The 12201-nt window shown below is 43.3% G+C and overlaps 1 protein-coding gene across 48 annotated transcripts in view; it reads right to left on the reverse strand.

Moving 5' to 3' along the window:
- The window catches only part of LOC119970160 (receptor-type tyrosine-protein phosphatase delta), a 2903826-nt gene that overhangs the window by 123542 nt on the left and 2768083 nt on the right, over window positions 1-12201 (reverse strand). For all 48 annotated transcript variants that reach the window (XM_038804286.1, XM_038804284.1, XM_038804281.1 and 45 more), the window contains one exon: window positions 1541-1753. In XM_038804286.1, coding sequence (XP_038660214.1) covers window positions 1541-1753 — 213 coding nt within the window. The remainder of the gene's footprint in view (window positions 1-1540; window positions 1754-12201) is intronic.

A 12201-nucleotide genomic window follows, 5' to 3' on the forward strand; every position in this document is an offset into this window, starting at 1 on the left:
GAACCTAGGTGGGTGGCTTGGGGGACACCCATACGACCTAAGTTCACAGCGGACAGACAACGGTGTGCGCAGCTGTATGGCTGCCTTGCAGGCCGCAACAATGGTGCTCCGTGCCCGTCCACTCCGACCATATAGCCCACGTCCTGGCCGCCCCTCGCTACGCCCCCGGCCAGCGTCACAACTGTCAGCAAACTATGGCGATGTTAAACACTTTCCATAACCCCCCTCTCTCTCCCTCAGCGGCCACGGTGGCTGTTTCATGATTCTTAAAAGCACAAGTGAACCTCGCTGTCAAGTATTCGCCAAGTGGTGGCGGAGCATCATGGAGGCTCAGGAGAATACTGGATCAGGGCTGCTAATGATACGCCAGCGGCATTTACTGTACGGGCGTTCTGGAACGCATTGGTGGTGCTGTCATGGCACCGGAGAATTGTACTTTGGTGTTAAACTGGCACCGGCTACGATTTTAGCTTCAAAACCGATTCTCCGCCCAATCATGTTTCGCGATTCTGACGTTGGCTGATTGAGAATCCCGCCAAAGGGCTGGATTCTTCTCCCTGCTACATTTCAGGTTTACCCCGCCGACGGGATGCTCTGTTTCCCAGGCCGGTCAATGGGGGTTCCTATTGTGATGTATCTCCACACCGTCGGGAAATCCCTGGGCTGCATCCCGCCAGCGGAGAATCGCGCCCATAGTCTTTCAAATGGAGAATTCACCCCTTAGTCTCTTAACTGGAGACTTTTGGCAACACCATCCTTCAATCTGCTACCTATGGTGGAAGAAGAATAACAGATGTGTTTTGAGGATGATTCCAAAGGAGAATGAGTGACAATTGCCATTCAGGTACATATTTTCTTCAGGAACAATGCAGCAAATAGATACTGGCAATTCATATTCGCAAGTTGAGTTGGAATGACGAACATTCATGTAATGCTTCAATATTTCAAAGCAATAAATGTCGACTGGATAATTTGAATGTTTGATGACTCAAAGAGTTCGTAATGATCACAAATTTAATACTTCCCATTTTCAGTTAACGAATGAATTTTAAGCAAAAATCAGCGGCAAAGTTAATCATTTGCATTTGTGCAATCCTCAAATGGATGCATCATGTAACTGCATCCTTTTAATTAATTCTGTGTCATGATTAGTATCGCTATCAGCTAACCTCTATCCTGCAGGAAGGATTAGTTTGGTTCTTTTGTACATGACAAATCGGAGCAAAAGGCCAGCTCAGGGAAGTTATAAGCAGAGAATGATTGCACAATACTTCATTCAAAATGCCTTCAGAAGTTGTCTTTTCATTTCACCATTGTTCTTTGACATTTTAACAAATTAGAAGGCAAAGCGAAACAACTTAGCACAATTGGAATACTCCCCTTACCTTGGCCTTAACTCTTCTTTGTCATAAACATGCTACGCATGAGAGTACATGAATTTATTTACTTTGAATCAGATAGGATTCAACAGAATTAACACCATTTTAGAACAGGGCTACTTATGGGGGAGTGCTAACTGGAATGACTGAACCAGACTTACAGATTCCGGGCTGTCAAGGACCGCTAAAATAAAGAAAACATATTCTTGGCCACTTTGGAGACGCTTGTTTTCGAATCCGTTGTAAAACAGCCGATCGCCAAGGGTAAACTCATTGGGAAGAACCTCAAAATGGGCTGCAATATATGGCTTTAGGGCATCCGCATGCCTCCTTAGACGGATACTTCTTCGTTTCCTGGTAATTTCTCTTAGTAACTGGAAAAGAAAAACGTAACTCAGTTAAATCATTATTTTAAGGCGCACAGTGAAGCTAAAAAGAGATCGTGCTTAGTGCAGCACTGACAATGAGCAGGTACTTTATTGGTTTCTTCATTGAGCAGCAGTTGTTACAATTATGCACTAATCGTACCAACAAATTAAATAAAAATTCTGATTCCATGGTGGACACTGGATAGTTTGTAAATGCTGTTCTAAGACCCATAGAAAATAGTAGCAGGAGGAGGCCATTCGGCCCTTCGAGCCTTCTCTGCCGGTCGTTATGATCATGGCTGATCATCCAACTCAATAACCTAATCCCGCTTTCCCCCCCATATCCTTTAATTCCCTTCGCCCCAAGTGTTACATCTAACTGCTTCTTGAAAACATGCAACATTTTGGCCTCAACTGCTTCCTGCGGTAACAAATTCCACAGACTTACCACTCTCTGTGTGAAGAAATTTCTCCTTATTTCTGTCCGAAATGGTCCACCCCATATCCTCAGACTGTGACGCCTGGTTCTGGACACACCCACCATCAGGACCATCCTTCCTGCAGCTAATCTGTCTCGTCCTGTTACAATTGTACAGGTTTCTATGAGATCCCCCCTCGTTCTTCTGAACTCCAGCTAATACAATCCAACCAATTCAATCTCTCCTCGTACGTCAGTCCCACCATCCCAGGAATCAGGCTGACAAACCTTTGCTGCAATCTTGCCAGAGAAAGAACATCCTTCCTCAGATAAGGAGACCAAAACGGTACATCCAGGTGTGGCCTCACCAGGGCCCTGTATAATTGCAGCAAGCCATCCCGGCTCCTGTACTCGAATCCTCTCGCTCTGAAGGCCCGCTCGGGGAAGTTATAAGCAGAGAATGTGGGCATTTCATTCAAAATGCCTTAATGAAGGATGTCTTATCATTTCACCATCGTTCTTTGACATTTTAACAAATTACAAAGCATATCATAATGCAGAGCAATCAACAAATAGGATTATGTGTGCAGTTTCTCAAAGTCCTTCCACAATTTGACCTTTGAAATGTGCAAATGGACTTTCCCATAACCCATTGCTCACAAGTCAATGGGGCAGATTTTCTGAACGACTGGGATGAGTTGATTGTGAATGATCAGCTTACCGCCCTGAAACTGAATGCATGATGTTGAACATGCACCCATTAGCACAGAAATCCTGGGCCTGAATGTTTAGGATGGTAGGAACTCGACCTACCACACCATTCGGAGAATTGGTGAGGAACTGGCGACTCTGACAGGTCCGCTGCCATTTCTAATGAGCGTTGATCGGCAGTAGGCGGGATGTCTGTCCTCACTTGGATGAAAATCCTGCCTCTGCGAGCCAATCAGCTCTCCAGCCCATCCAGGATTGGTGCTTCAGAGGCTGGAATAGGCACTGCAGTGACATACCTGGTCCTAAGTGAATGCAGATGCAGACCAGTTAAATGGTTGGGGTCCCGAGGAGGGGAGGGTAGGTTTTGTGAGGGCCACAAAGAATCCAGTTTGTAGAATAGAAGGAAATAACATTTATTTACAATTACACATACATACAACAACAGCAGCAGTAATCTCTTATTGCTCACTCCTCTCTAGCTGGTTCCATACTGGCCAGCTCTATTTATGCAGGGACTCTGCTGATGATTTCTCCACCCCCCTCCCCCTCACTGGGGAAGCTCATACTCCCTAAGGATTGTGGGATTGCCATTAGTCCCCAGCCAGAGGTAAGCAGGCAGGTTATAACAGTCGGGGACTCCAGAGCAATCGTGAGGGGGCTGATTGGGTCATTGGTGAATAGGTGCCAGGAGGGTGTCCAGTCCTCGAGGTTCCCTCACCTTACCACCACCATTTAGAATTTAGAAATTCCCACCTGAGCTACCCTGTGCCCGCCAGTATAAAAATTGAGCCTGGGCGAGAAAAGGCTATCTGTGGCCCTTTAAGGGCAAGGACAGGCTTCCAGTCCGAGACTCTGCCCACCCCACCATAAAATCACGTCTAGGTAGAGAGGGAATCCCGTCCATGCAATTCACGCCACCTCCTCCAGTCCTACCTCAAAACCCAACCGGGAGGGTGGAGCGTAAAAGTCAGGCCTTGAAGTCGTGGTCTGCCGCCAAGGGCTCCAAGATTTGCTGTGGCTCTCCCAGAGCCCACAATCACTGAAGTCAGGGAGAATTTCAACTTTCCTACTCCCCCACCCCTGTTAGGAATCCCTTACAAAGATGCATCTTGTTCAATCAGGTGTAACTGGCATTTTAACAATGGTGTGGTGATTAAGAAGATTTGATGAACTGTAAAAATAATTTAACAATCATAGAGTGCTGTTAGATGACTAATCAAGGGATATTTTAAGCTAAATCTTCAAACAAGCTGGGAATTCCCAGTAGACAACATCACAATTGGATTCGGTATTGTGCATTGCATGTTAGAGAGATTGCTAGATCTCTCAGCAAGATTTCTTTCGAGGTCAATGGTGAGTGCCCTTGGTTCGTCGCTGACCATGAACACCGGAACATTGCCTTGTCTAGGTTTCAGTCCTCAATGTTGTTGGAACATTTTGTGGCAGTGCTACATTTGTTTCAATATTTATTGCTCCCTCTCCACTGCTTGAAACTCTAGGGTGCTGGAATTCCTGCCACAGGAAAGGGGTTGGGCAACACGGTGGCACAGTGGTTAGCACTGCTGCCTCACAGCGCCAGGTTAGAGTTGCTGGGTTACTGGGATAGGGTTGGGGCGTGGGCCTAGGTAGGGCTCTCTTTCAGAGGGTTGCTGCAGACTCGATGGACTGAATGGCCTCCTTCTGCACTGTAGGGATTCTATGATATCACTCAGCCTGCTTTGTATGGGGTATATCTGATTAAGCCTTCAAAGATTTGATGCCTGCCCCAAAGTTTGCACTGTTGCTGTCTTCAGGGATGCAATCAATACAGAATCAGTGACTTGGCATGACCATCAACCTTTAAAAAAAACTAGTCTCACTGTAAATACCATTCAAAATGGTAACCTTAGAATCCCTACAGTGTAGAAGGAGGCCATTCAGCCCATCGAGTCTGCATCGACCCTCTGAAAGAGCACCACACCCAGGTCCATGCCCCCACCCTATCCCCATAACCTTGGCTAACGTTTTGGACATGAAGGGGCAATTTAGCATGGCCAATCCACCTGACCTGCACATCTCTGTGGGCGGAAACTGAGCACCCGGAGGAAACCCACACAGATACCGGGAGAATGTGCATACTCCATACAGTCACCCAAGGCCGGGATCAAACCAAGGTCCCTGGTGCTGTGGGGCACCAGTGCTAACCACTGTGCCACACACCATAAATGGGGTGTGAAAAGTTTTAATGACTTAATAATTAATATTTACTTTTGAACTACCTCTCTGGCCCTGGAAAGTCAATTTCATAAATGCAGAGTATCATTCCCTCCATTCCATGATAAAAATGCTATACTTTCAAAATGATAAAAAATATATTTTGAAGTGCTCGATAATGTATTTTTTAGCATTAGTCCCATGTGCATGTCCCAATATATATTTTGCTTTCAGGGAAGTAATTAAAATGAATCGCAATCTATGTTTTATATTCCCTGATTTGCTGTCCGTGCGAATTCTATAAGCTGATTGGCAGCTCAATCTGGTTGCTAACTTCATTATTTCTGGGTGCCACAATGAAAATCACATCAGAATAGGAGAAATGAATGCATGAGAGTCTGTTAAATCTTTGTGGGAAGCTAGGTCAACAGCAGGCTATCACTTCACCGCTGAGTCCTGGCTACTACTTTAACGTGAAGATCATTGCTAATGATAATTGTGAACAAACAATTAAGATTCTTTTGGAACACGACTTTTGACTGTTGAGATGTTGATTGAGTAAAATGAATAACACTAAAATAGTCCGCAAAGAAAATCTTTGTAGCTTGTTAGACTTTTATAAGCAAAATGCCACCATCATTGACTGTGTATGTGTGTGTGTGAGAGAGAGAGCGAGAGAGAGGCAGAGGGTGAGCGAAATTGTAATCCTGGCACACAATTCCTAACAGCAGGACCTGAAACCTTCTCTTGCTTTCTCCTGATTCCCACGCAATTCCAGTTAAAATTTCAAGTGGCAGCGTGCGCAGGAGACACCTGCATTCAAGCAGTGGGGAGGAAGTATCTCACCAGTGAGACCCGCCAGCAACTGACAATGCAGCAGGAACAGGTGAGCTAAAAAAGGCAATCCTGGCCAAACATAAAGGCTCTGAATTCTGGCCACAACGTTCCTGCCCAACTCCATTGTCATCAACATAAGGTTTATTGAGAGTACAAAGGTGTTTTTCAAATTTGAATTTCACTTGTAAAAATTTCACATGACACTGGTTTCAGTTTATTCATATGTTCATTATCATATTTGTTGAGACTAGATTAGTAGGAGATCTGCACGTCTCATGGAAGAAACAATGTTGTCTTTTTGAGTTCGCTCTTTGTCGAATGTTTGTGTTGTGATCATCATTTTGTGGGTCATGGCTGAACTTGCAGCCTCAACTAGCTCTCCCTTCTATGCATCGGAAAGGGCATCGTCCACGATCACTCTCAGCGGGAATAATGGGAATATAGTAGATGAACTGAAAACTTTGTAAGGATTCTACCAGCCTACAGCCTGTGACGGACCCACAGATGGACAGCATGAACCTCACCTTTTAGGTTCCTACCTTGACAGACTGTCCCCAGCTCCCAGCAACCCCACCACACCAGACCCTTCCCATTTCACTCCTGCATGCCCCCAGCTCCAACCTCTGTCCTCTCTTTGATTCACCTTCCACTTCTCAATACCTCCGACCCCACTCCACCCACCACCAACCACCCCCCCCCCCCACTCCCGACCTACCCTTACCAGTCCTGAGCCTCCATGAAAACTGCAATTCTCTTGCTGCCCCTCCTTGTGATGAAATGAAATGAAAATCGCTTATTGTCACAAGTAGGCTTCAAATGAAGTTACTGTGAAAAGCCCCTAGTCGCCACATTCCGGCGCATGTTCGAGGAGGCCGGTACAGGAATTGAACCGTGCTGCGCAGAGTTCAACAGGGAAAACTGCTGACCTCAGACACAACTGCGCAAAGCCAAATATGAACCAGGTGCCTTGAGATTCTCCTGCGCCACTGACTTAACCCTGAAGGGAGGATGTATTTGTAAAATGCTTTAATATAATGAGTATCTATAGTGTGCAAGTGTATGACAAGTAGGAACCTGCCATGGGATTACACAAGGACTGACCTGCCACCAACAAGCCACCGACTTAATCTCAAAATTTCAACCTATCGTCGGGATTGCAAAATCTTGGTTCCTGCCTAATTAAATCACCCCCCCAGCCATGTTTCCTAATCTTGTAGATCAGACAAATTCCCCCCAGCTTGTGTGTGTATGCATGTAGGTGTGTTTGTTTGTGTGTTTGTGCATGATTTTGTGTGCATTACAGTTTTGACTCTGGCTCAGTGGTAGGACTCTCATCTCTGAATCAGAAGACAGTGGTTCAAGTCCCGTGTCAGAGACTTGAGGGCAAAATCAAGACTGAAGCTCCAGCACATCATTAAGGGCGTTGTTAGAATTTCCATCTCTTGGATGAACCAAGACCTTGTCTACTCTCTCATGTGTCCAAAGAAGATCCTTTAGTACAGGAAGAAGAGCGGGTGAGTTGTCCTGGTGTCCTGTCCAATATTGATCCCTCAATCGGGTCTTAAAAGGGCGGATCATCAGAATACTAACTCATTGTAGCTTGTGAGACATTTGTGCAAACTGGCTGCTGCATTTCCTACACTATGCTTTTTGAAACATAGTTATATCTGTAAAAACAGGTCACAAAACGTACAATAGAATGCACATTGTTTGCTATTTCTATCAGTTCCTTACGTATTTGTTTATGTTGACTTATCCACTATTTTAGCACATGCATATTGATAAACACCTTTGTTAAAATACGAGAATGAAGCATTCCCTGCAAAGGTAAAAAAAAGTCCATCATTAACATCACAGGGTGACTTCAGCTAGACCTTCAGCACTAATAATTAGACTGAATAACATGCATCAATGCAATTGAATCAACAGAGAAAGAGAAAAAAAATCATTGTCAGCATTAACTGATTCTCTGCATGTTTACTAAGGGAATTCTCTGTTTTGAGAGGGCGGATTGGAGGTCCCGTCGTTGTAAATGAACTGCAAAACAGTTCACCAGCCTAAGGAACGAGCGATAGGACTTGTAAACTAATGGTATGAATGTTTAATAATGTCACCATCCCCCTCCCCAGTGTTTACCCATCAAGTCAACAATACCTATTGATTTTAAAATGTGCAAATCATCACTGCCAGTCTGAACAAATGCTTAGATTTAATAATTTTTTTTCAACAATATGTTTTGTTGCTAAGTAACAAACTATGCAGCCAAAGACTGAAGCACTGTACTACTTGTCTAGACTGAAACATGAGTCTGTGATTCAAGACCAGCATTTCACACTGATGTGATTGGCGAGGAGGTTATTTTACAATTTATAATTATGGTGATTATTCATGAATTCACATCTATTTGCATTTTGTTTTGGAAGGAAATGGAGCTTTAACTCAAGAGTACTTTTCAGATAAACTGAAACAAGTGAACTGTGTTTACTTCAAATATGTCTGCAGATGTTTCAAGTTCTTCAAAGATGCTTCAGGATGATGTGCTCTAATGGCTTTATTAACTATTTACTCTTGGAAAAGAAACACAACCTAGTTCTATCATTCCATGATAATTTAAGAAAACTACTCAAAGGAGCCTGGTACTAAACTAGGGTTGCCACTTCTGATGCCGTCGTGCTAACACATGCCCTCAAGCCCAAGAACCTCCTGCAACTCATTGAGATCAATGGTTGTCTCTTCGTAGCTGAAATACTGACAGCTTTGAAGAAGTTTACGTACTTAATGAGGAAGTGTATTCCTTATAACTGTCACAGAATATTATATATTACCATGAAACATATTTGCTGGTGCCGGTCGAGGGAGGCTCTAAGGTTACACACACAGACCAGTGAATTAATATGAATGTGTGCAGCTTCATAAAGTATACCACCCACTTGAGTTTGATCTACTGGCAAAGAACATGGGAACTTGAAATAATTGACGCTTGGGCGACAGAGAATAAGGAGGAACGAATTTTGGTGGTCCACAGAAAGTGACGCAGCAGGCACCATCCATCATGTCTCTCCCAACCAAAAGGGATAATCATATGCTGTCTTCCAAGCTGGTGTGCTTTGACAGCAGGCAGCCTACTCTAGTCCTCTTCCATTGCGATGTGCCTCATGGTCCTAAGTTCTCCCTCCCCTACCCTTTTCACTACTGGAGCAATGCCGTCAAATCCAACTATTAAATAGATCAAATGCTGCAACGGTGTGTTCTGCTTCCTGGAAAGGTCTTCAAATGAAAGATTTGATGTATTTTAGCCAAAATAAATTACATTTAACACAGAAAGGTAAATGTAATAATTCCTTTAAGTAGCACTGCACAGAAAGTACAAATGAGAAGAACCACTCAAGTATAGGAAAACAAATTAATGGCAGTGTATAAGTAGATAGGATTTTTATTATTGTACTGAATGGTAGAATTTGTTCTCACTGGAGAAAAGAAAATTGAGAGGAGACATGATCCAAGTCCTAAAAATGATTAAAGACATTGATAATGCTGGTATTAGCACTGTATGTAATTTACATTGATTAAAGAACTGGAGGATAAATTTAACAAGCCTCTCGCAGGAAAAGATTAGAATGCTTAGCCCCCATCACTCAAAGCGTTAGGAAGATATATTGTAACCTATCATGAAATTGGAGGTATATTAAAACAAATCAGTTATTCACAAATGAATAATCCCAGATTCAGTTATTTTGGGTCAGATAAGCCATGATACAAGTAAAATTAGGAAGCATGTGTTATGGGGAAACCTATGAAACGTTTTGCAGGCACATGGGCACGTGTCTTCAATAAAAACTCAGGGCCAAATATGTCAGGCTCTGATAAATATGTTTAGTCGGGCAACAATGTGGGGGTCAATTAGTTCAGTTTAAGATGGCAGGAGGTTTAGTGCAAAATGATACAAATGTCACGGGTTCAATCCCGACTGCGATGGTTCATAGAGCACTCCCTCCTGGCCTGGCCCCTGCTTGAGATGGAGTGGTGATTCTACAACCACTTGTGACTTTGGCCCCTCGTGGACTATGGCTAATTACGGTCGCCAGCGCCAAAAACACTGGAGTTAGTGGAGTGTCACAAAGAATGTTATCCTGCTGTTTAGAACAGTAGAGCATGAAGCTAAACGTTACAGGTCAGTCAGCCAGACTCAACATTCACAGCGGGCAAAATAATCACATGTTACGCAGAACACTACTGAGGCACATTTGAAAGGCACAAAAGTCCTCGGAGGCGGTCAGGACACATTTAACTCTTAAAACTATGAGAATTGCTTGAATTTATGCTGATTTTTCAAGAAGTCTTTGATAACAGTTCTATATCTTAATATTTTAAGAGGGCTAAAAGTGGGTAGAATTAATGGCAAATTAGCTGACTGGAATGAAAACTGGCATGCTACTTTGAAATCAAAAGTGATGATAAAGAGAAAAAAGCTTTGCCTGGAACAGTGGAATTCTACAGAGATCTATTCTGGGTGACTCTGCTGCTCGCTTTATTTGTATAGAGTGCTGAGTGTAATATTCTAATGTTTGCTGATGATATCCGGCTGCATGGCAGTGTGACAAATGTAAGGGAGATAATCAACATTCAAAAGAATCTGTATCAGTTAAGCAGATGGCCTGGAGAATGGCAGTTTGACTCCAACAAACGTGAAGTTGTGCACATTGGAATTTGAAAACAGCCAACAGATGGACAAAATAGAAGAGTGACCATTAGTAATGGAAGAGGAGAAAATTGTTTCCGTTTAAATTTGCCACTTACTGCAAGTTTCCAGTCATTAAGAAGTGGTTATGAGAAAGCTAATCAAATAGTAAACTGCAGCAAAAAGGCTATGGATAGCTATGGAAAAAGGGCAGCACGGTAGCATTTTGGATAGCACAATGGCTTCACAGCTCCAGGGTCCCAGGTTCGATTCCGGCTTGGGTCACTGTCTGTGCGGAGTCTGCACATCCTCCCCGTGTGTGCGTGGGTTTCCTCCGGGTGCTCCGGTTTCCTCCCACAGTCCAAAGATGTGCAGGTTAGGTGGATTGGCCATGATAAATTGCCCTTAGTGTCCAAAATTGCCCTTAGTGTTGGGTGGGGTTACTGGGTTATTGGGATAGGGGGAGGTGTTGACCTTGGGTAGGGTGCTCTTTCCAAGAGCCGGTGCAGACTCGATGGGCCAAATGGCCTCCTTCTGCACTGTAAATTCTATGATTCTATGATAAGAAGCCAAAATAAGTAAATCTAACCTTGTATAAGTCACTGATAAGGACATAATTCCACCCCCCCACCCAAGGTGGGTTTTTCCATGGCAAAGGCAGCTTACCATTGGCCAACGATGGGATCTTCCTGTCCCTTCAAAGTCAAAGGCCATTTGCTTGCCGGCGACGATGCTGGGGAACCCGTCATGTTGGGATTGCCTTCGACGGGGACGGATAACCCTGTCAGTGGGAAGAGTCGGAAAATTGTGCCTTATGTGTAGAACTTGTTCCGGCCTATTATCATAAAGTCTTTCATATAATGGGGGAGGCTTTAAATTATGGTACAGTACTTGCCGAATTTAACTGACTTTCATTTTAGTGAAAAGAAAATTGAGAGGACCCATGATCCATATCAGCGAGATGCTGAGTGGTATTGATGATGTTTAAATGGTCTATTGAGAGTAAGCACAGAAATAGGAAGACAGATGTTTATAGTTAACACTGCACAACGTGACTAGAGATTGGAGGAAGCTTCTTTTCCCTGTAGCAATGAATATGTAGGAATAATCTTCTTGCAAAGCCAGCTGATACTATTCTGATTAACTCTTTCAAAAGTGACTGGATAAATACATGGTTGAGGGAAGCGTAAACTGGGATGATTAAATACTCCAAAGAACACAAAAGCTGTGATTTAAATGCTGATTATAACTCATTTATGTTGAAGTGCTTTCACCAATGTTAAGATGCTGTTGATTGAAAAATATGGACTAATGGTTGCCATGTTATTGGAAATGGTATCTGTGGAGTGCGACAGAACCGGGTTACACAGGTGGTATGTGAGGATAATGCATTTCCTATAGATTTGAATAATTGTCTTTGAAAATTAAGTGGTTGCAGTAAAGTATATGATAGAGACAATTACATATTGTTATAGAATGAACAAACTTGATGAACAGAATGCACATTTGTTTATTTCTCAGATTTTCTTTTGCACCGATCGATAAATCTTTTGAACAAAATATGGATAAATACAAATAGGATGGTCAAATATGGCACATATCTTCAGTTCTGTGTGT

The sequence above is a fragment of the Scyliorhinus canicula genome, chromosome 8, assembly GCF_902713615.1.
Source record: "Scyliorhinus canicula chromosome 8, sScyCan1.1, whole genome shotgun sequence".
Taxonomy (NCBI): Eukaryota; Metazoa; Chordata; class Chondrichthyes; order Carcharhiniformes; family Scyliorhinidae; genus Scyliorhinus; species Scyliorhinus canicula.